This window comes from Falco peregrinus, chromosome 1 (assembly GCF_023634155.1).
Source record: "Falco peregrinus isolate bFalPer1 chromosome 1, bFalPer1.pri, whole genome shotgun sequence".
In the NCBI taxonomy this organism is placed as follows: domain Eukaryota; kingdom Metazoa; phylum Chordata; class Aves; order Falconiformes; family Falconidae; genus Falco; species Falco peregrinus.
In genome coordinates this window covers 44,746,789-44,771,115 of record NC_073721.1, presented here as the reverse complement: position 1 = coordinate 44,771,115, position 24,327 = coordinate 44,746,789, and the positions used below count along the sequence as shown (strand labels likewise).

General features: G+C 44.6%; 1 protein-coding gene across 1 annotated transcript in view; it reads left to right on the top strand.

Moving 5' to 3' along the window:
* Positions 1–24,327, top strand: part of CACNA1B (calcium voltage-gated channel subunit alpha1 B) — a 296,336-nt gene that overhangs the window by 223,935 nt on the left and 48,074 nt on the right. The window contains exons 24-34 of the mRNA XM_055817932.1: positions 1,574–1,703; positions 3,230–3,289; positions 4,542–4,648; positions 8,412–8,423; positions 13,104–13,200; positions 15,705–15,865; positions 17,050–17,187; positions 18,095–18,296; positions 19,838–20,002; positions 20,848–20,958; positions 21,119–21,202. Of these exons, the coding sequence (XP_055673907.1) occupies positions 1,574–1,703; positions 3,230–3,289; positions 4,542–4,648; positions 8,412–8,423; positions 13,104–13,200; positions 15,705–15,865; positions 17,050–17,187; positions 18,095–18,296; positions 19,838–20,002; positions 20,848–20,958; positions 21,119–21,202 (1,267 nt within the window). The remainder of the gene's footprint in view (positions 1–1,573; positions 1,704–3,229; positions 3,290–4,541; positions 4,649–8,411; positions 8,424–13,103; positions 13,201–15,704; positions 15,866–17,049; positions 17,188–18,094; positions 18,297–19,837; positions 20,003–20,847; positions 20,959–21,118; positions 21,203–24,327) is intronic.

Genomic DNA, 24,327 nt, shown 5'->3' with positions numbered 1-24,327 from the left:
TTCACTGGAAAAGACTTGTTATAACACAGGGCCAAGGGGAAATAACAAGACAAAGACCAAACTCTAGGAATGTCAGCGGCTTGTTTTTCTTCCTCTGGGCAAGATTCAGACCCAGCTGGATCCCCTCAGGTGTTTTGGCTGGTGCTGACTTCTCAGGAGAGGTCTTTCTGTTTGCTGGGGTATGAAGGTTTTCAGCACATCTATTGCAAACTATCTCCCTTCCAAGCCCTGCTGGGGATGCATGACCCGGGTGCTTCTAGTGGGCAAAACAGTTCTGAGAAGCGTAAATGAAATGTGTTACTTTCCAAGTGCCACCACCCCATTAAAGCAGACATGCATTTAAAATGAGTTCTCAAGCACCACTGGCAGTTTGCAAATGCTCCCACATCTCACTGCTGGTTATGAATGGTGAAGATCTGAAAATAGGGTCTTGTTATTTGTCTGATGAATCGAGTTTGATGCAAGAATTATGGTTACAAATGTTATTGAAAATGTTGCCTTTCACTTCTATGAATTTGTGGAGCACGTAGATGAAAATCATCTTCTCTTGGGCTGATGACCCGGAGTGAAGGGATCCACAAAAGCACTTTTCTTCATGTTATTTTGTATCAAATCTGTTTCCTTGGTATTTGTAACTCTCTCTCATTCTGAATCCATTAGCAAGCCAGAGAAAAGAGATATAAGTAGATGTGAAAAATAAATTTTAATTCTAACTGTTCAGATATTTGCTTAGAGAAAATGTGATACAGTAACTTAATTATATTCTCAGATAACAAAGTTGTTGGCAAGTTGCACATATAATTTGATTCTTGGGCAGAACCAAAGTCCTTTACTCAGCTGACAAATAGGGTGCAAATGTGGAGTTCTCTGTGCAGTTAAGTGTTAGTGAATTGTGGCCAAGGAGAGTTACTAACTGAAGTTTGTGAATAATTTTGCATTGCTTAGAAATTGAGGCATTTGCCACTCAGACATAATTTGTGAAGAAAAAGATTAGATTAATCAAATATATCACTAAAGTATTTGTGCAGCTTATAAAGCATATCTTAGAATAAAGTGCAGGCAGAAGTACTTGGCAAGAGAGAGTTTGGTAGAAATAATACTCATAGTTACAAAGCCAATTTCAGCTAAGTCTCAAAGTGCATAGCATATATCTCAATTTTAAAGGGATTAGTTGATATTAAAAGGATTGAAAACTTCGTTTTGAACTCACAGGACTTTAGCCTGTGAGTTCAAAGTGAAAAGGATGGGGGAGTGTATAAACATAATTTGTAGAATTGAGTCTGAACACTTGAAAGCACTCAGTGCCCCTTTGATGGGTGGGTAGATGTCATTGCTTTGCAGAGGGGTAGAGAGCAGTGCGGAGATGTTAAGTGTCTATCTTTAAATCCCACCGCAGATCCATTGCAATCGAGAGTTTAAAGCCATCAATCCTGGTTTTTATTTTCTTACCATTATTGTAATAGGAATCCTAAGGTGGTATTCCTGACGAACGTTGTCCCACTAGCCTTTTGCAGCACTGCGCCTGGCTTCCAGCACCCGCAGTAGCCCTACCGTGTACTTATGTTGTTCGCAGGATTCGGCGTCTGTTCCACTACATCGTCAACCTGCGCTACTTCGAGATGGTCATCCTCATAGTTATAGCCCTCAGCAGCATTGCCCTGGCTGCAGAAGACCCTGTCCAAGCTGAGTCACCGAGGAACGATGTAAGTACCAACCGACATGGCCAGAATAGTTGTCGTGCTTCTCCCAGCAGTTGTGCACGTGGCACATCCGTTCCCATCTCCAAAGGGTAGCATGGTGCATGGGCAAGTGAAAAACTGGAGCTTTCTTTAATGACATACTCAAAGTAGCTTGTTCCACTGTCCAAGGGCTCACAGTTCCTGTCCCCTTCTGCTGCTTCAACCACATCCAAGGTTGAGAACTTGGAGATCACCAGGTGTTTGGCTGGTGTGAGTTCCCTGGAAGGAGCCTACGCACCCTTCAGCAATGGGAGAGGCTTCCCCACTCATGAGGCAGGGTGGTCCTGCCATCCCCTGCTCCTGCCAAAGCAGGGCTGAGGAGGGAAAACCAACCATAGCTTTTTATCTTGGTGGGACATAGTAACAGTCTCCTAGAATTAGTAGCAAATTACTGATCCGTGGATGCCAAACCACACTCGGAGACGTTGCGGATGGGTGCCGTTATGAGCAGTAGTAGGAGTGTGCCATTTTACGTGACGGCATGCTGCCCAGGAGCGTTCGTGAAGTAGATAGCTGGGCATCTTTTTTTGAGCACATTCACATGGGGACATTGGCACAGAGCTGGTTACAGTTACATGACGACTGAAAGTCTACGGAACTGAAGATGAAGTATAGAAACTGCAGTATGCAGTTGCCTAATTTTGGACTCTTCTCAGTGTAGATAGTTGTAGGATGTGAATATTGTGATATTTATATTGAGTTCACATCCATTCACTATGTATAACCATATGAATCTGTGATAGGTGTATCCCATCCACAGAATTATGTTAAGATTTAGAGATCTATAGATATTTAATGGACTGGTATTGCAGTTACCAGGATGTGCGCTGAGGAGTCTGTGTTCATCCAACCCCTTAAATTAAGGAACTGAACTGCTCCAGAGCACAGGTCGTCAGACTGGGTCAGAGCAGGAATTGCCTGGCCTGGCCTCCTGCTTCTGGACGTGGTCAGTACTAGCGTTTTGCAGAGGAGGATCCACAAACCCCTGTGTCTGTATCCATAATGAGCTGAAGAAGCTACAAGCAATCTCTCTTCCTCATCCTTAATAACTGTGGAAGCAGTTTTACAAAAAAGGATTTTATCACTCTCTTAAACTCCCAAGGTCTTTAATAATACTATCATCAGCTACAGCAGAAGAGAAACCCAGGCTGCTACACAGATGCTGGCAAACAAGCTCTTTAGGAAAAAAATATTCAAATATTTCAATTTGAAATATCTGTTTAGCCTTATTAAACCTGCCATATATGCAGGTGCACTGGAGCAACCCATGGGCATGCACCCTGCAGTCTGGCAAGGGCTGGAAAAAATGCCGCTGTTTAAATCAGATGATTCAAGTTTGTGCTTAAGCTATTTGAAAGCCTCTCATCAGATGCTATTTACCCATTGTAGCAAATAGACCATTGCTAGAATAGACTTTTTACTCTTCGCTTAAGTGCAGATTATTGCAGTGTGTAGTCTCCCCCTAACATGCATTTCTTTTCCCCACTTAGGCTCTGAAATACTTGGATTATATATTTACTGGTGTCTTTACCTTTGAGATGGTGATCAAGGTAAGAATTTTTCCAAGCAGAAAGGTTCACCTCTTTTGGATTTACACTCATCTACTTGAGGGAAGCTGTAGGAAGAGGGTGGAGCACGCAGGGGCTCCCAGGGAGGTGGTGATGATGGGAAGCTTTAACTCAGGAACAGCCAGTGCAACAACAGATGCCTTTCTGTAGGGGCTCTTCTATTTTCTTTAATCTCACATTTTATGGAGGAAAATAAGTATATCTTTAGTAGCTGTGGTTGTGTAAGAGGATAAGAAGAATGCAGAAGAACGATGCAGAAATGCCTGTGTGTGGCTAAGGACCTGGGAGCTGTTAGACATTACTGAGACACGTCTGATTCTTCCCTTTTCCTTTGATGCTGGTCAGGAATATTAATAGCAACTGATTCTTGGTCTGTCATGTCACGAAAAGCTGAGGTTTTATCTTTTTACTTCACTTAGTAAGGTGATAGGTTTTGCTAAGACTGTGGACAGTAACTTTGCAGAAAGCACAATTCTCATGAAGTCAGGATTCATTCTTAGGGTGACGATGGAGTTAGTTATTACTGTCAGAGCAAGATGCAGAAGAGAAGCAGAATAAAAATCAGATTTTCCCTGGTTTGCTCAGTAGAGGGATTTGAAGCGAGGTGAGGAAAGTAACGTTATGTGGGCAGTTGTAGAGCTCTCAGAAAAACAGATCAAATGTCTAGCATGGATCTGGAGACTCAGCTGTAGATCTTGAGCAGCACTGTAAGGAGAGACTCAGCCCCGTGCAGAAGCCAGCTGGGCTGCCGCGCTGAGCAGCATCCTTCAGCAAGCGCTGGCAGGCAGGTGTCTGACTGTTGCGTTTGGCTGTGGGTCTCCCAATCCCCGCTTTGTGTTTGGTTGTGTAATATCCTGGGCCAGTTGTTAATTCCTGCTAATCTGGTAGGATTGGGGTAGAATAAAATTAAACTATGTGGACGTTTCACACGCAGACTGCTGTTCCATGAAATAATGCATGTCTGTACGAAGATTGCTATGCAGCAGTTAGTGCTCTTGTCTCTTGTGCTTTTGGTTATGGTTTATTGACTTCAGCTTTGCTTTTGATGGAGCTCTCTGGGCCTCTTAGAGCTAAGCACTTTGACTAATCATCTGGATGTTGCCCCGCTGCTGTGAAGCCCTGAAGAAGAGTTTGTGAAGGGTCATTTGATCGAGGACATTCCTCTGTGCTTCAGTAGCATTGATTCGGTACTTGTTTTAATAAAACTCTTTCTTTTCATGTGTTTCCTCTGAAGATGATTGACTTGGGGCTGTTACTCCACCCTGGCTCCTACTTCCGTGACCTGTGGAATATCCTGGACTTCATTGTGGTCAGTGGGGCCTTGGTGGCATTTGCCTTCTCGTAAGTACATTTTCCTTCATATCTGAATTTTGAGGAAATAAGTTGCAGAGGAGGCAGGACCCTGGCCTATAGAGCTTGTTGAAGTGTAGTGTTTGTGGCTCTGTTTCTCAGTGAAATGTTCAGTTTCTGCCGTTTATCATCTCATGGCTCTGGGGGAAGAAAAAAAAATCCCTAAATTTGTGTTGAGGAATCTCTCGAAAATTCTCTCAGCTTTAGGTTGAGGCCATTCACTGCTCTTGCAGACATTAAGCCAAGATTTGTGTGGCTGTATCTTTTCTAGGATATACTGTAACGGCCTGTGGCAGTCCAGTGTTTTCAGGCAATTGTTTTAAAAATTGTTCTTGCTATGAAAAAATAGTTGATGAAATCAGCTGATAACTCAGTGAACTCTTTACAAAGCATTATTTCTGGAGTCACAGATCTTTCTGGTTGATATACCTTCGGTATTTCTCTCTCCTCCTCCTCTCTCATTCAGCTTACTTGTATTTCCAGAGAGTTTAACTTCTAGGGCTAATTGCTCCCTCCCACAAACACAGCTCTCTATTTTTGACATTAAATAATGTTTCATGTTCTTCTCTAACGTCATGGAGGATTTTGAGTGAGAGACACAGAAGAATTGCTTTTTTAAAATGAAGATTAACTTTTCATTTGAGCTTTTTCTCTCAGAAGAGACCAGAGGAAGAGCAATGCAGGTTTTTCAGAACTTAGGGAGCTCAGAGTTGGATGATGGAAAGAAATTTTCCACGTGTAGTTCTGGGCCACAGAATAATTGTATTGCAAATATTTTCCCAAGAAATTCTAGGAGATGCCCTGGAAACAGGCTAGAGGACTTGGCCAGTTTAATCTTCTGCTAAATAAGCCTTGAGTAATTACAGTGCACATTTACCAGCCCATGCCCAAACTCCACTCACCTGTTTGTTGACATGATGATTACAGAAGGCAAAGAAATTGTTTTACTTGCTAATGAGAATTAGCAGCGCTTTACTTGCTAATGAGAAAAAGCATTCACCTTTGTCAAGGAACTGCAGAAGCGTGTCTAGTGTATTTTAGACTGACAGTCATTTTTAGGCAGACAGCCATATCCATTGCTCCTTTTTATGTGCTCTGCTGATGAAAAATGCTGCCACGTCCCTTGCAGCACAAAAAGTTACTGGGACCTTTCTGGTGAGGTTGGCCTGGAATATTTCTCAAGGCTTTTTCATGTTCTGAGGTGGCAAAATCCCTTTCACAATAAGGCTGGAAGATTTGCATTTTAGATCTTCTATTCTTCATAGAAAATGTTGGACAAAACAAGTGAGAGCTAATTTGCCCAAGGAGCGGATAGACAGAAGGAGAGGGGATTGACATGCTGGCACGATTTTGGACCAGTTGAGGAGTGGCAGGTGGTGATATTGGGATCTGGGCGCTCTGTGCCAAATCCTACACCAAAGAATTGTTTAGATCTTGGAGAAAGTCATGTCCAATACAAGTTTTCCAAAAGGACGCTCCCCTCCCCTTGTTAAAGACACTGTCCCTATTTATTAGAAATTTGGTTTTCAGAGAAGCTGAGGGCTCTGTTGGAAGCAAGATTGTCTTGAGATGGAATTGCTGGTCTGGTCTGGTGAATGTCTTGCTTATCTAAAATTTGACATCCAAAACTAGGCTGCTTTTTAAGCTTGACTAGACATGTGTGTGGCTTAGTTTCCCTGCACAGGAGCTGTATTAGGGTAACATCTTTCAGAACTGGATATGGTCAAGGCTGAGTTAAGCAAAAAATTACTAAAAAAGAAGTTTAGCAAGTTAACGGAGGTCCTCGGAATTGAAGAGAGGTATGAAAGTAAAATATTATTCATCACAAGTATTGCTTTGCAAAAAAGTATTACCCAAGCCTGAGGTTCACTGAGAATTTCCCATTTTCATTAAGAATTCAAACTTTCAAGGCAGGCTGTGAGAAGGGGCATTTTGTGAGCCCTTCGGAGCAACTCCGTGTGCCGTGAGAACAAACACCAGAGTTTGCCTTTAAAGAATCTTCTCTTTGAACAAGATTTTCTTTTGGACGAGTTATGAACGAAAATGAGTAATATTTAATCTTTCTGAGTCTTTCAGTGCTCAGGTTTTCTGTTGCTCACATTGGGCCATGAATATCTAACAGCACCTCATCAGCCTCTAAATAAATTACTTGTACATTCCCTGACTGTGCTTCATAATAGTGTGCCCCAAGCTGCTTCTATTTTACATGCTCTTTGAGTAAGTATTGAGCAGGGATTTGCAGAAAGCGAATGCGTAAAACCTGCCTGCCTATTTACTGTCTCCCAGATTAAAGTGAGTCAAGCCTATTTCTGAGACCTGGAAAAATTTGAATTTCTTTTGTAATTTTTATTATGACTGTAACCTCTGCTACATGCCCGTGTTGCGGCAGGCAGGGAGTGCTGACGTCCAATTCAGAGAATACTTGCGGTATCTCTGGTCTAATCTGAGAGCTGGCAATCCAGTCGTTGGGAGGAGATGATTTGCTCTCTGTTCCCACTAGTCCAGTTATGAATACTAACAAGTCTCAGACCGCTGAGATGAAAATTGGGTAGATAGTCATGTCCCTAGCTCAGCTGCCTTGTTTGGGTAAGCCAGACAGACGCACCCAGCCTGCTGAACCTGGATAATCCTGAAAGCAAGCTCTTGGAGAATAAACTCTCTAATCTTTGTTGTTTAGTTAGTGGGATTTTTCTAGCAAACACTACAGTCCTGTCACTCATCATCAGTGTCACTGTAAAAATGTATTTAATGTAGCTGTTACTGGTTACTGTTTGCAAGAATACACAATTGCCACTCAGTGGGTGTGATTTAATTCATGCATGTTCTTGACCTCATTGTTGTCCAGTGAAGATGATGTGAATCAACTTCTTGCTGAACAGACATGTCACTGAAAACCTTGGAAAATCAGAGCCCCCTGAAAGTCTTCTATTTGGAATACTGCAGCAGCCTATATTTGTTTAGGCGTACAACGTGTTATCAGCTGTTGCTGCAAGGTTCACAAAATCCATCTCAGCCTCTCAAACTAGCTATCAGCCTACTTTCTGCCTGTAGCTCTTTAGAAGCTATTTTGTGCTTGACTGTAGTTCAAAAAAATAAAACAAAATGTAAAACATGGCCCCCAGTGAGATGCTACAAATATTAATAACATTGATGATGATGATGATAAAATAATGCCTTCCATTTAGCAATGTATGTCAAAGAGAAATTCCTTTCTTTTGCTAGAGATAAACACGCCACAAACATACAGACATGTTTTGGTCTTTAGGGAAATAGGAGAGGAGCTTAAAGCAAACTAGCAAATTTATCAACATTTATCAGCCCCAGGTGTAAAAAGTACTTGCTTAATAGAAACAGCTGATGAATAGCAGCGCAGAGATTGCCTTTTTGCATTTTAAACAACAGAAAGGCGCTGGAGGTGCATGTAATTTCACACTGGTCTTTGAAAGACCAAACAGCAGTTGCCAAACAGTCCAGGTTATTGCCTCCCAAAGTACTGGAGGGATGAAGGTGTGTTTGCCCTGTCAGCCGAGGGGCTGATGCGCCATGGGGGGGGGGTGTGGGTATGTGCTGCAGAGCCGGTTTGTTGCTTCCTTGCTTGTTTTTACGAACATTGAGTTGGTGGGTGTGGGACAGGGATTGGGAGTATCTGCCAGCACATATCCGTGTGCACGGGGTGCACTGTATAGCCTTATGTTTCTGTTTGTCATTGACTCTGCTCTTTCTTTGTCTTCCTCTTGCTGGAATCTCTCTCTAGGAGTTTCATGGGGTAATATGTTATTCCTGTCTCTTGCTGCACCGTTATGCCTGTCACACATGTGTGCACACACTCGCCACTGTGGAAACAAACCATGTTACACCCATTGCATCGACTCCTTTGTCCCTTTATTACTCATTATTCAGTGAAATGTATTTTCCCTTAACAATCCTCATTCATCCCAGTTTTCTTTAAGCATAGGACAGAAGCAGACTAGAAAGCTAAGTAGACCAGAGAGTCTTGACTAGAGTCAGAAACCACGATAAGCAGATATATTTGTACTGAAAAGATTTGAGGGGATGACTTGGTGGGTATATTGTTAGTGTGTGAATAGCAATCCATGAAAATCCTCATAACTTGGTTTAAAGAAGCTGTTTTATTCAGAGGATTGCACCTCTAAACTATGTTAGCAGTGCTGGAAGCATCAGGACTAATTTCCTGCAGCCTGGGCAGCAAGACCCAGCTGGGATTCAGGCTGTCCACCTCTGACACTGGGGAAAAGTCTTTGGCATGAAAACAGAGTATAGAGAGCTTTTTGTGAGGTTGGCAGGGGCGATTTGTAAAGGAGGTAGAAAAAGTATTTAAGCACCTGCAAGGAGGTGGCAGTTTTGTTGTCCATGCAACTCCACTTTGGGGACAGCGGGGGAGGCAGAGCTGCAGGGTCTCACGCCACAGTCCCGAGCCTGGGTGGGCTCCTGTGCAGCAGGTAACCCAGGCAGGTGCTGAAAAGGATGCACAGAACAGTGTTTGGTGTGGTCCGGGAAACCGGGTACTTGTTTCTTGCTTCTATCTAGGAAACCAGATTGTTTAGTCCCTGGGAGAGGGTGACTTTGTGCTTGGGCAGAGTTCTGTGACCTCCTTTACTCTGCGTGGAGGAATTCACTTGCCACCCTGGGGATTTCAGGTGATGACAGGAGGCAGCGACTCCGCCTTACACTCAATATTTGATGACCTGTCTCTAAGAGGCCCATGTTACATGAAATCAGAGCTGTCGGCAGGAGCAACAGAAACAAGAAGCTTCCATTTTAAAGAACTATTAATTTTTTAAAGGATCGTTTATTTATTAAAGCGAAAAGGGCCATGCAAAGCTCTTTTTAAATATTGTTAATGTTTTAAATAAATGAGCAGCAAACCGCCCCAGAAAAAAACAGAACTGGACTAATGCAACCAGAATTGACCTAATGCGATTTTTTTCTTGGCAGTGTTCTTTTTTTTTTTTTTTTTTCAAAGTCCATGGGCTTCTTTTCACTGTCTGCCTGTATCCTGCTTGCTCTCCTGAATTTTGTAGTTGTTATTCTGCAGTCACCTAAGATCTTGTCCTTCCATAACAATTTATTTTTGTTATGAGGAATGTTCTGGTCAAATGTGTACTAGTATACAACTTCTGACTGAATCCTAGTTCCATCTGGACCTTTTATTTTGTGGGGCATCTGGATTTGTGTTAGAGTGGCGTAAAAACCACTCTTGGCAGAGGGGTTCTTAAAAGCACTGGAAAAAACCCTTAAGATTTTATTTGAAAGGCTGAGATAGTTGCAGAAGATCCATTTAATTAAAATGCAGTTTGCATCACTCTAGCAGGAACCTTACTGTGACAAGAAATCAGTATGCTTTTTCAGGATTCTCTATATGACTTAGATCATAAATCCCATTAACATTTAATTGGCTCATGCTCTTTATTTGCTTAGGTGCCTGAAAGGAAAAGAAAATAAAATCAACCCTTCTTAGCGTCCTTCGTTCAGTCAGAAGGAATGTTGTAAGATTGGAGCTGTCTGCCCTTCACCTCCAAGCTCTCAGCACAGTCATCCGCACGCCTCCCTGTGCGAGGGAGAACCAGCTGCTTCTCTCATAGACCCAGGAGGAAGGATCTGCTCTACCCCACGTATTCACTAGTCCCCACTAGGTCTGTTTAATCTTCCTAGGAATATTAAGTCCACAGAGGTTGTTGCTTCAGGCTTGGAGCCGGACCTGAGCTAGGTCCTTCGGTGCCAAAAAGTGTCTTCGTTCTTTGTCTTTAAGTTCCCTTCCAGGGGGGCTTGTTAGTGCAGTTGTGATTTAGTGCAAATGCATGGCAGCGTGGTGAGTAGGTGTTTAGGTCTCCTGGAAGCAGGAGTACTGGAAGACACTATGCAGAAATATCCTGTGGTTCTGCTTGAACCCAGGTGTGAGGGCTGCTGAGGTTTATTAGTTCAGTTGCTACCTGCCAGTGTCTGTGCTGCTAAACCAGGCTGTGTGTGTTAGTCTGCAAACCAGAAATGTGGACACAGATCATCAAAATTGAATAGTTCTGGGCCAAGGTATCCCGCCTCTTTCTTTCTCCTACTGCTCCAACCACATGCCCCTTAACACTCTCACCTTCACTCTTCTCTCGCCCCTACCTTCCTCAGCTCCTGCCTCTTTGCCCTGGCTTCTTCATCCAGCTAAACCCCAAAGAGCTGGGCAACAAGGATCAACCCCAGCCATTTGCTTGGCCTTTAGTGGGGAGGGGGCAGAGGGAGCAGCAGAGGCAGCCAAGGTGATGGGCTTGTGCTGGGTGACCATCAGCCATGGGGACAGGTTTGCTGGCCAAGCCAGGTGGTACCTCCTTTCCAGCAACCTACTGCCCCTTCTACCTCCCTCCTGCCACTGACTGTCCTCCTCAAGAGGCTGAACAAAGAGTTTTGCAGCCAGGGCATTGCTAAGGGTCAGACAAAGCTGCCTGGGGAGCAGGGCAGCTCCAGCTTGGCTGGCTCAGCTGGAGGCTGTGGTGACCAGGAGGTGGCTGTGGTGACCAGGAGATGGCTGTGGTGGCTGTGGCAGGCTCAGTACTTGCCTGGGAGCTGGTGATTTGAAAGCAAGTATGTGAAGGCAGATATGGGCCAGATCTTCAGTTGTGCTAAAACCTGAAGAGAAAGCCAGTAAAAGCTACGCTGACAGTGTCTGCTTCATCTCAGCCAGATTAAAAGGTCTTTAATGAGAATCAAAAAATGATTTCTTTTAAATATATAATAGTTACTTTGTGGCATTAAATCGGTGCTGTAACTCTGTGAGCATTAGCTCAATCACCTGGATTTACAGCCACCGGTCGGGATCCATCTGTGACTGATTTAAATGGCCCTAAAGCAGCCCTGAAAGGGAGAGGACAGGTAAATTTCCATCCTGTTCCCACCCTCCTCCATTTCTATTAAACATGTGCAAAGGCAACTTGCGTTCAACGTGTAAGTCATAAGATGACACAACCCACGGCCCTCCAAAAATTCCTTGTGTCTCACTGCTTATTGCATTTCAGGACAACTGCAGTGACTGGTAGTTGGAGGATGAGACAGGAATGTGTATTTCTAGGTTGCAGATTCCAGTCCGGTGTTAGTATTGAGTAGTACGGCATTCGTACTGAGTTATTAGTCTTTGAGAAGTGGATAGATTGTAAAAAGATGCCTTCCAGGGCTGAGCAAGGTCAGCCAGCCATGAAACTGGGTGGTTTCTTCCGCTCTTGGTGCTTACCCCTTAGCATAGTGTGTGGGGCTGGCTGCTAGCAGGGTGGGGGGAGATTTGCAGCCCCCTGCCTGCACATACCTCTTGGGTTACTAGCATTTCTATTGCTTTCCTATTGGAGAAGAGAAATATTTAGCAAACTGGAGGAGCATAGAATAGGTATATCAGCATCTGTTCAACATGTTACTCATTCACACCTGTGTTACTTCAATATGGTCTCAGACTCAAACCTATAGTAATGAATAAAACTCCGTTAAAGATTTTCATCCCATTTTTCACTTCATATGAAATGAAAGAGAATGTCATTGTTTTGCTGTTGGGTTGGAGGAAGATGTAACTGTGTCTTTTTTGTTTGTTTTGGAAGTGCACGAGGAAAGGACCCCTGTCCTTCCCATAAAAACCTCTTAATGGTAACAAGAGGAACCATCTCAAGTCTTGCACTCAGTTTTAACAAAAACTAAAACCAAAATGTGACTTACAGCACCTGCATGCGTAAGTGGGAGGTTGCCCTAGCACTGTTCCAGGCATGTAATATGCCGTCATATTACATGTTCCTGCATGGGTTTGGTAGCATGTCTTCCAAGAGAGACTCAAGGATGAGGGTACAGGCATGGAGTGGCTCTGGTCCCCAGGAGAGCTCTGTCCCTCACCATGAAGGCTTCAGTTCCCTCTGGTTACTATCTGCTTGTCTAGACACAACATCCCTGCCAGAGAAGTGCAAGAAGCACACAGAGAAACACCCTCCTGTCTCACCTAGGTGCCTCGCGGTAAGGCGAGCCAAGTGTGACTTTCTCACTTCTCCTGCCTGGGGCTGGGGTGAACATGCTAAGCCTCCTCTCCTGGTGGCTGCAGCCAAGGCGTGCTGCTCCCTGGCTTGGACCGTTGCCTGGGTGGGGATTCGGGGCAGGAAGGTCACCAGTCCCTGGGTGATGCCCAGTGAGTATCTGTGAAGCGAGTGAAGGCTGGAGAGCATGCGTGACTGAACGCTGCAAGGACACAGCCTTCCTCCTGTGTGGTGATGAACATGTCTCAAGTGGGCATTCATCCGCGGTCCTCACTAGTGTCTGCATCTGTGGTGAGGATGACACCCAAACCCTGTAAAAAATAACAACCCCAAAACGATTCCACAGCCAAAACCACACTGGGTACCTATAGATATTCTAGCTGGTGACCTACAGACCAAACTATTCGCTCTGTTGTTCTTGTGCCTTTTATCACTTGCAGAGGAACCAAAGGCAAGGACATCAACACAATCAAGTCGCTGCGAGTTCTGCGAGTCCTAAGACCGCTGAAGACCATTAAACGGCTGCCAAAACTAAAGGTTAGAGCATAACCACAAATCTTTCTTTCTCTGGAGTTTTGCAACTGATCTCAGTGGATGCTGATTGACTAAGCTTCATCCAAGTTATTTCTGTTCCTTTTCTTTTGTTGCAATTGATCTCTTTGCCAGATTTATAAAAATAGCTGTGCAGATGTTTAGCAAATGTGAAACACTTATTTCTTTTGCAAATATTGTGTGCAATATTATGAATTACTATGAATCCACATTAAAATCAAACTTCTAAAAAAAGAGAAGAAAAAAATGCAAGTAAATTAAATTACAGTTTGTAAATGTGACGCTCTTCGAAATTATATAGGAGAAAATAGGTTTTGGAATGTTTGATTTTCCCTAGAGAACTTCACGTGAGTATTGCAAGATTTTCCACAGTCAGCCCAGAGAGAAATGTCATTGCTGCACGAGGACTTTTAATCTGTTCATCTCTTCTGTTAAAGAATATGTAGTGTGGGGCTTGATAGCAGTACCCTTTCATCTCTAGAATACTAAGTTAGGAAGTAAAATGCACCTAATGGCCTGTGGTTAGTCATTCAGCACCGTTTCACAAACGCTTTGAGATACAGCCAGCTCCCGGAAGCATAGAATGGAAGGAGTAAAAAATTTCATCATTTCTGAGTTTTGGGAACTCCTGAATACCTACTGTAGCATGTCTTCATGTGTCATCACTGCTTGCAGGCTCTTTTTCTGTGAGAGATGGGGCGAAAAAGTGATGCGTGCTTTTGCAATGGTGAAACTGTCTGATGATTCCCATTTTCACACAGTGGCATGTAAAGGTCAGGGTCAGCTGTTATATAGATTTGCTTTTGTTCTTGCCCCCAATCCACGCTTAAATATTTTTGTTTTTATGCACTTCTATGCCTACTAAATTCACCTCAGAAAGGAAGGAACAGTTATGTTGAACAATGTAGAAAAGGGTCTTTCTTTGTTTAGAAATTTGGAATGTGCAGCTATTGGGTCATAAACCAGCCAACAGTAGCTCAGTCCTGCAGCAGGATGCTGAGCACGCTTTTTAAGTGAATGTCTTCCTTATTTTCAGGCCATTTTAGGGAGTAATTTTACCACTTCTGAAGACGTATTCAGAAATTTTTGTGTGAAGCAGAAGTCATATTCATGTGATCTGTGGACTGGACTGTGTTCAGTATGGGGCCCCTCGCTACAAGAGGGATGTAGCGATGCTGGAGCGTGTCTGGAGCCGGGCAATGGGGAAGAGGCTGGGGCACAAGTGTTATGGGGAGCAGCTGAGGGAACTGGGGGTGTTTAGGCTGGAGAAAAGGAGGCTTGGGGGGGACCTTATTGCTCTATACAGCTCCCTGACAGGGGCTGTAAACAGGGGGGGTCGGTCTCTTCTCCCAAGTAGCAAGCAACAGGACAAGGGGAAACGGCCTCAAGTTGCACCAGAGGAGGTTTAGGTTGAATATTAGGGAAAAAATTCTTCACTGAAAGGGTTGTCAAGCACTGGAACAGGCTTCCCAGGGACATGGTGGAGTCACCGTCCCTGGAAGTGTTTAAAAGACACCTAGATGCGATGCTGAGGGACATGGTTTAGTGGTAGGATGGGCAGTCCTGGGTTAACCGTTGGATCCGATGGTCTTAAAGGTCTTTTCCAACCTGAATGATTCTATGATTCCACAACTAAAAGTCTTCAAAATTATCTCAATTTTTTCTCCTGGATGTGGTCTTGTGTGCAACAATCAGCAAAATTGGTAGGGTGATTAGAGATATTTCCAGTGTTTTAATTCAGGATTTCTGGGTTGCATTAGGAGTGTAATTTTCTGAATTATTCACTTCCATTCAGAGAAACAGGAACAGTATTGTACAAATCCCATGCTTGGGCAGTAAGACTGCTCAATTTCTATTGTTATGACAAACTTCTCAGACTAAAATTAAACTGCAAATTACTTGTAGCAATGAATCAGTGACAAATAACCAAATAATAAATGTATTTGAGAAGGTCTTTGTTAGAGAGTCACATATGCTGACTGAATTAGTCAGACTTAATCTTTATAGAAAGTTCATTAGAAAAGTATTATTTGAAGCATTTTGTTGTTTTGTATCTGGTGTATTTTCCTGATTATTCAAACAGTTCAAATAACAGTCAATGAATAATATATTTGATGAGTTTTTACTTATCAACTGGGAGTTAATTAAACTTGAGTAATTTTTTCATTTCATAATTGGCCATGGAAATATTTGCTCAGGACTAATATTCATCTCAGCAAGCTGTGATTGTCTTTATAAATTGTATGAGCAGCACCAGAAAATTCAGTGGCACAGCCAAACTCACTGAGAAAGCAGGAGATGTAGAAAGCCGGAGTTAATTCTCACGGTTGGAGCATGACTCTTGGTCAAACCCTTGGTGTGCAAGTCGATGAGACCACCTATGGGTTGTAGGTTGGGTAATTGCTCCCGAGTGTATTTAGATGCTAGATGCCAAGATGTTAGATGCACTTTTCTTTCAACCCCTTAGCCTTGTTCTCCTCCATCCCCAGGCTGTCTTTGACTGTGTGGTGAATTCCCTGAAGAACGTCCTCAATATCCTCATAGTTTACATGCTCTTCATGTTCATTTTTGCTGTCATTGCGGTGCAGCTCTTCAAAGGCAGGTTCTTCTACTGCACCGATGAATCAAAGGAGCTGGAGAAGGACTGCAGGTACGTCCAGGGGCAGGGGCTGTGGCAGGGGGAGCCTGGCTTTCCTCCAGCAGCAGCTCCCCAACTCTCCCAAAGCTGCATCAGTCAAACCTGCATCAGCTGCATCCCAAACCTGCTGAGCTTGATGAGTCTCCTGTAAGTAAGAGCCGTGTTTCAGCATAGTTACCCTAGAGGTGAATTTTCCCTTTTGTTGTTTTAATACCTGCGTTGTTCCTGGCTCTGATCTAGCAAATGCTTACCCGAACACTTAACACTTAACGATGCAGGGGAGCAGCCGCCTTTCCCAGGGAGGGCTAGGTGTGATTTTAAGGTAAAGGTTTTTTGAAGGGATGGTGTGACTTCTCTTTCTACCTGCTGCCTTGATTCTTAGGGCTTATATGAATTAGAAAAACATAATGAATAAATAATCAGAAGTGAGTTGGTAGGCAGTTAAATAGCTCCTAATTAGCTAGAAAAGGGGACAGTATCTGAAGATCTTAAGAGCCCTGTCATGCTTTGTCCTTCCCGGCAGCCTGTCGAGGTGTATTACTCACCACAACATGCATCTTTCTCACTTGGCTTTTCTCTCGGCACCCAAAGCACCTCCTCAGCACTGCCCAGGGCTGCCCACCTCACCCGCCTCCTGCTGCCTTGCAGGCGCAGGGCATACCCCCCCGTGGGACCCCACGCACACAGCAGCCGCAGGGGCTGTTGCTGCAGTTCTCCCTTGCAATCAAGCAGATGTGTTACAGAAAGGAAGGTGAAATTACAGAAAAGGGTATGTTGGAGGGGAACTCTCCAGGTGCCAGGTCCCTTGGCCCCTCAAAGCAGGACCCATTTAGAAGTTAGATCCAACCTGAAGTAGGAGCCAGAGACTTCTCTCCATCCAGCAGCCCTGTATTTTGTGGGGTCAAACAATCTGGGGGCCAGCTTGCCGTTAATTGCTGGCTTTGCCTAATGAATGAATACCCTGATTACAATTTCTTTCGTTTCTAGATCTCAGGTCCAGTTCCTGCGGCTCAAAATGGCTCACAAAATGGACTTTAACTTCTGTTACAAACCTAGGGGCTGTCTTTTCATTTGCCTTTAATACACAGCACAGTCGGACTCTGCTACTGGGGCTCCTCGATGCTCCTCAGTGAGTCATATGAAATGGCTGATTTGGTTTAATTTTCTCATTTGGTTTGAATCTCTGTTTTTCCTAGGGGTCAGTACCTCGATTATGAAAAAAATGAGGTGGAGGCACAGCCCAGGGAATGGAAAAAATACGAGTTCCACTATGACAACGTGCTCTGGGCTCTGCTCACGCTCTTCACTGTCTCCACAGGCGAAGGGTGGCCAACGTGAGTACATGGGACTTGGCAGGGTCAGTGACCATGGAGGTAATGGCAGTTTCCACAGCTCTGAGGGACGCATAAACAGCAGGCAACCTGTGAAATAAGGATAGTCTTTTATCAGCTAAGCTTTTGCTTTTCCTTGTGTGATTATTGGGTGAATCAGCAGGCAGGGCTCGCTCTGCGGGTTTTTTTGACGTTCCTCTGAGCTTGCACAGGGATGCTTAGGCAGTTTGCAGTACTTAGTTGCTTGCTTGCTCCAGGCTTTTGGACTTGCACACCTTTCTCAGGTGTAAAATTGATAATGGTAATGTAAGAAAATTAGGGGGAAAAGTATTGTGACCTATGCTGAAAGTATGCTGGGTATGGCAGTCCCAAAATTATATTTACTGTTCAGCATATGACTTTATTTTGGCACACTTTTCTGCTGGGACACGTGGAGTACAATTCATGGTCAGGGTTTCTCCATGGCAGGGTCTTCCCTGTTCTTCACGTTCAACTGTTTCATAAAATAAAGAGTAAAACATACAGCATCAGTCTTCCTTTTCCAGTCCCTCACTGTGTTCCCCTACTTGGAGATCATCAGTCCCTTTCTTTTCCCACCCTTTACTTCATCCCTGTTGACCAAAGAAGAGAAGCCAGATCTAACTGTATCCTCTCTCCTTGGCTGGGGGATCAGTGGATCTGTATGTAGCAAATCTCCATCATTCTGCAGAATGGTGAAAGCTGAAAGGGTTTATCTAAAAATATCCTCAAGGAAAACTTCTTCCCAGCCATAAAGATGGGAGTGAGTTTGACCTGAGCATATGTGGAAAACCCTCCACACAAGTGAAGGCCAGTGAGTGACTGTCAGGGTGTCATCGGTGCTTCACACTGATTTCATTGACTTTTCTTCTCTCTTTGCGCTTGATTGCAGCGTGCTGAAGCACTCAGTGGATGCTACCTACGAGGAACAGGGTCCCAGCCCTGGCTACCGAATGGAAATGTCGATCTTTTACGTGGTGTATTTTGTTGTCTTCCCTTTTTTCTTTGTGAACATCTTTGTGGCGTTAATCATCATCACCTTCCAAGAGCAAGGAGATAAAGTGATGTCAGAGTGCAGCCTCGAGAAAAACGAGGTACCCACGTCTTCTGAATCCAGAGTTAGCACCTGGGGGCTCAGAGCACCTCGATACCGGTGGAAGCCCACTCCTCATCCTTCCCATGCCGTGGGGGGCTTTGGAGCAGTTGTTACCTGAGGGTGTGTGGTGTAGAAACCAAAAAAATTACAGACTTTTTCAGCTTGTGCATAAAACCAAAACCAGGCAGAGCCCCTCAATGCTTCACATTAGTAAGCACTGTCACAAGTCCCCATGGACCACACCTCCGCTTCCAAGTGAAGATTGGCTTGCATGTCAGCTCAAGCATGTAGGTGTGAAAGGAGACAAATCTTCGGCCTTTTAGAGGCCAGGCATCAGATATCAAACTGAACTGCAACAGCTACAGCTCACCAAAGGAAAGCTCCTCTCACCAGGCTGGTTTTGTGCCTGGCTGAGATGATGTCCTCCTGACATGCCATGGGAAGAGCGTAGGACCAGAGCTAGCAAGTATAAGGCTTTTCTTTAATGCCCTAGCCAATACCATCATTTTCAGCTCAGGAGTCTCCCAAGTTGGATGTGATTTTTCTTTAGTTAGGGGTGTCTGTGTATCTTTCTTCCATGGATGTAACCAGTTTCCACCTGAACCCATGCAGATTTTTAGCATCTGCAACATCCTTCATCCGGGGTCCCACAGCCTCAATGACCTGTCGTGCGAAGAACCATCTCTTTTCATTTATTTTGAAACTGGATCCTAATTTTTCATGAAAAGAGATGACTTTTTAACCAGTTATTAATTAGTGCATTGTTTGTCTATATGAACAAAAAGTCCAAAATAAAGCAGAATGTTTAGAGATGCTTTACCCACATTATTTTTCAACTGAGCAGAAAGTGTTTGTGCAGTAATTTAAGATTGAATTCTTATCTAAATCCAAGATGAGAAAATGTTCCAGAATCAAAACTTCTTGTGGGTAGAAACCAATATTTAACGCAGTTTTATACCCATAATAATGTGGACAGAAACAGCCAACTAAGGGAGTCTTTGGGAGTTCACCCAGCAATATTTGTTGGATAATTTATTAGTTGAGTTCCATTCACATTCTATGAAATGTTATTAGCTGTACAGGTTTTGCTATGTGTGAGAACATACCTGAGTTTCATGATACTTTTTTTAAAACACAGATAACATCTTTACCAGTCCTCCAGTTTCTACAATTACGTATCAGGAGGGAATTAGCAGTGTTTGCTGAAGTGAGCCTGTGGATTTAAAACTCCCTTTCCCAAGTGGGATGGGATCGGGACCTACTGGGAGCTGGACTGGGATGGAAGGCTGTCTCTTAGGATTGGAGGGGGCCGTAGGGGTGCTGTGGGGTTTAACATTTCAGCAAGTGTCCAGCAGTAAGCACAATTTGGGGATCCTGCACTGCATTTTAGAGTAGTCACTACTCGCAGGGTGTGTGAGAAACACTTAGAAATACCATCCTCCACTAAATGCTCTGCTCACTCTCCCAACAATATCCTGACTGATAGAGACTGCCAGCCCTTTTTTTTTGTATTCTTTTCATCCCATTTTTGTTTTGTAGAGGGCCTGCATAGACTTCGCCATAAGTGCCAAGCCACTGACCCGCTACATGCCTCAGAACAAGCAATCTTTTCAGTACAAGATGTGGAAATTTGTGGTGTCCCCTCCCTTTGAGTATTTTATCATGGTCATGATTGCACTCAATACCATTGTCCTAATGATGAAGGTTAGTGGGTTGTTACTGAATGTTTGCAATTTTGGGCCAGTGAATACTGGAGTTTGCTTTGTACTCTTGACCTGAGAGCTGGGGGGGGGGGGGGCGCGCGGATCGGCAGGAGCAACCACCACTTCTCGTTTGCTTGATGTCGTTTTTAGATGCCTTGTGGGGTTCCTTCAGTCCCCAAAGCGAGGTGGTTTAGTTGTGATGAGATACTGAGAATGGGATTTCCCTGCACAGTGCTGGTCTGGCTCGTACCCCTTTCAGCATGTGGCCAGTGGGATGGGAACTGGGCTCTGCAGGTCCTGAGCTCCCAGCTCAACCTGGGCTTCGTGCTGTGAAGCAGGGACACTTCTTGGGGATGCTCAAAATCCAGCCACGCCAGGGAAACTACTCGAACATGCAGTAGCATTGAGCTTTCTGGGATGTAATTCACAGGGCTTAGGAGGAACAGGTGCAGGTAGTGGTGGATGATATGGTGGGTGATCTCCCCTCCCATCCTTTGCCTAATTTAGACTATCTTCATAGTCAAGGGGTCACCATATTCTCAGGGTCTGCTGGAAGGAAACACAGTTCTGCACTTGTCCTCTGTTTTTGTAAATGACCTTTTTCCCTCTTGGTCCATGTTGTGCTTACAGGGAGATGTACACCAGCAACAGTCCCCGAGTCCTGGGGTGATGTTTGCTGCCCCATTAGGATAGCGTGTAGGCAACAGTGTGCTGCTGGAGTGGCACAAATAACTGGGTTGTAAACCCACTAAAATGAGCAGGAGCCTTGCAGTCAGCAAGTCAGCTGGGAAGGTTTTATTCTGTAAATGATCTTCCAGTAACAGCGTTTCTTCCATCCTGATTTAGTTCTATGATGCTCCAGAAGCATATGAAGAAATGTTGAAATGCCTGAATATTGTCTTTACATCCATGTTTTCAATGGAATGTGTGCTGAAGATCATTGCCTTTGGTGTGCTGGTATGTGCCTTCCTCGCTTACTTTCAACTGTTTCCTCTCTACATGAAATGCTTGTATTTCATGACACGCGTTTAAAAACAAGCAAACAAAAAACCCCCTGTGTTGCAAAAAGAAAATAACCCCTGGATCTCTCTATCCCCCTTGTGTTTTCATTTGGCAGAATTATTTCCGAGATGCCTGGAATGTCTTTGATTTTGTAACAGTGTTGGGAAGTATTACTGATATTTTAGTAACAGAGATTGCGGTAAGTACAGTTTGATCGATTCTCTTCATTTACAAACAAAGCTGTACCCTGTCAGGATATTGCACCTTCTCCCTACCAGCCTCGTTCCCTAAAGCTGCCTCCAGGACTCATCATGTGATGAAGTCCTCGGGTGACCTGGCAACCTGTTCCCATTAGCTCTACTCTTTCCACAGAGATGAGCACAGCTGTCTGCCCCAAAGACTCTGGTGCAAAAAGCTCTGATGAGAACAACAGTGCTGGTGACCCTGCCAGGAAGCAGTGTCTCCTCATTCCTCCAGCGACTCGAACCCTGAGCCGGTTTTGCCTATTAATGGAAAAATCCTGTTGAATTTAATAGAGGGAAAAGATCAAAAGGAATCTGTTGAAGATTGCTGGTCTGTGGTGTGAGGTGCTTTACAGGGCACACACACACCTCTGTCCCTTGGGGCTCCTGCCCAACCATGGTCACGGGGCAGAGTGAAGGCGATGAGAGGAGTGAGAAGTGGAGAGGTGATGGGAAGGTAGAAACAGCCAGAAACTCCTCAGCCTGCATAGTCTGGATTAGGGTAACACAGTGCATTTTTTGTTAAGTGCACAAAAGCTTTCTGGGGTGATTATTAAAACAAGCAAGCAACTTTACCATAGGATTTGTTGGCCAGCCCTACAATGGCTGCTGTCTCCCTGCTAAGAAGTCCTGTAGATTACACAGGTGTACAAACTTGCCATTAAATTCTAGAGGATTTTTCCATAAGGGCATAAATGTCTGATGCAAGCCTTGACAACCTGATATTATCCAATTTATAAATTGCTCCTCTCCTCTCCCAATGCATGTTTTAGCTGATAATGCTGTATCTGTATGTGATGAATTTGAACTTTACCATATTTTTTTTTCTCAGTCCCTGGGATTTGTTTATAGATCTGTTTTGTGTGTGCTAAGAACTATGCTCCCCAGACTTCTTTACAGGACATTCAGCTGATGGTGAAGACTATATTACTGTTTCTAACAAAATACATCATTACCTGATCTCCTTAGTAAAAAAAAGCAGACAAACCCTCAAAGTTTTGCTCCCCACACAAACTGTGTTGATTTAACTGTTGGTGAATCCTATCTCATAGACTTTGGATTACCTTTTGTTTCCAATGCACAGCTTACAGCCAGGGTAAAGTTACTCGGACCAAACAGAAGGTCTAACTAACGCTTCTCCAGGTGTTTAGGAGATTTATTGCACTGTGGGCAGGCACTGGCTGCTTGCCTCCACTCCCTCTGTTGTGGGACACTCTTTCTTGCCAGACTCAGGTACCCGAACTCTTGTCTTGGTTTGAAAATTAGTGAAAAATTTTGCAAGTCAGCCACAGGCAGAGTCCTATGCTCCTCTTCCACCCCTCTTCTGACCACTGTCACTGGGAGGAAGCAGCACAGCCACCTTGCACGTGGTAAGGGAGCCTGTGGTCTCACAGAGATTGGTATCTTCTCTTCAAGAAGGTGTCTCCTTCACAACCCCAAGCTCACATGCTTCTTATTAAACCCCTTCTTTGTACAGCTATTTTGCAGGTAGAGAGCAGCCATCAGTGTTGCCCGGTCCCTGCTGGGCAGGTAGCGGTCCTTGCTTGGTTAACAGCCCATTGCCTCTCCCTCCAGCTCCCACGGGGGTGGACCAGCCTCGGGGAGCGTGGCTGGCACCTGGGGCATTGCCTACAGAGCCATCGGGTTGGGCTGTGCTACATCACTGCATTAACAACCAAGTCACAGCGCAGTCGGGGCTGTACATGCATGTCCCCAGCTCATTGGAAACAGCAGCTGTCCCTCGACACTGCTGGCCAGCCATCGGGGGTAGGAGGGTTTGTGTGTGGGGAGAGGTCCCCCTTCCTTCTTCTGGTCCTTGGGCTGGAGAGTAGATGTTCTCCCAGACACCCTTGTGTGAGTTGGCAGGCACCGGAGCGATAACCTCGTGGGTGCTGGGGGTGATGGCGTCACCCTCCCACTCTGCAGTAATTTCTCTGGTTTCCAGCATCAAAGATAGCAGCAATTTGGGGATGCCTTTGAAAAGTAGTGTGAAATACCTCTAAAACCTATAAACTACAATAGGGCCAAGCTCCCAAGCACCAATACACCTTCCCATTGTCCTCCCAGGTGGCAATGGGGAGAGGCTTTTGGTTTATGAGAAACTAGATCTATTAAGTCAAACCTTAGAGAGGACTTTCTAATGTAGTCCAATACCTTTCCCTAGGCGTTTATTCAGTACAAAGCTGCTCATAAATATGTCTTTAATATAAAAGCTATATATCCCACAGCACCACTCCAGCCCCTGACTTCTTGGTCCTCTGTCTCAGTCTACACACCCATTCAAGCTCTGCTCTCTCTAAATCTTCCCCTCCTGCAGGATTTTGGTGTAGCCGTCATGCCTCCTTCCCACCAGCTTTCCCCTGCAGACAGGGAGTGCCCAGAGGCTGCCTCTCCCCACTTTTTGCTAGACTTGACTTTCAGAACTCCTTTCATATGGCTCCTCTCTGATCTCCCTCCAGCCCGCCCCACCTGCAGCAGCATGCTCCTCCGCACCCAGCGGCTGTAGTAGCCACCATCTGTGCCTCCTTAAGCCACACACATCCACCTCCCAGCCTCAGGTGGGGACAATGAGCTGGGAGCTCAAAGGCATCACACGCAACTTGCTGAAGGGGTGTTAGGAACTCAGTTTGATGATGATGCACGGGTCTCAGAATCACTGCTTAATTACACGAGCAGGAGTTTGCGGCGGTGCCCCAAAGATCAGTTATAACAGAAAAGTGAATGGCAGCAAATAATGGCAGCTTTCAGGATGCCTTTCATGGAGCAGTTCATTCTGCTTCATCCAGTGATATGTGGTGGAGGCAGTCTTGTATAAAGGTCTCCACCACCACTACAAGCCTTCCTCCTCTTCCAGTCCTCAGAACAGTCTGTGGCACAGAGGGTGGAAAATGAGCAGAAGGATCCAGCACTCTGCTCCAGTCCTGCTTTGTTGGCTCCACGATAGGTTGCAGCACATGTTATTCTGAGCCACAGCACATTAGAGGAAACCCAAGGGGTCCCAAAGCTGCCTGGGAAACACCAGGACCATTTTGCTGCCTGGAAAGTGGTACAATGCATGTATATCCTGGAAGAGTTACACTTT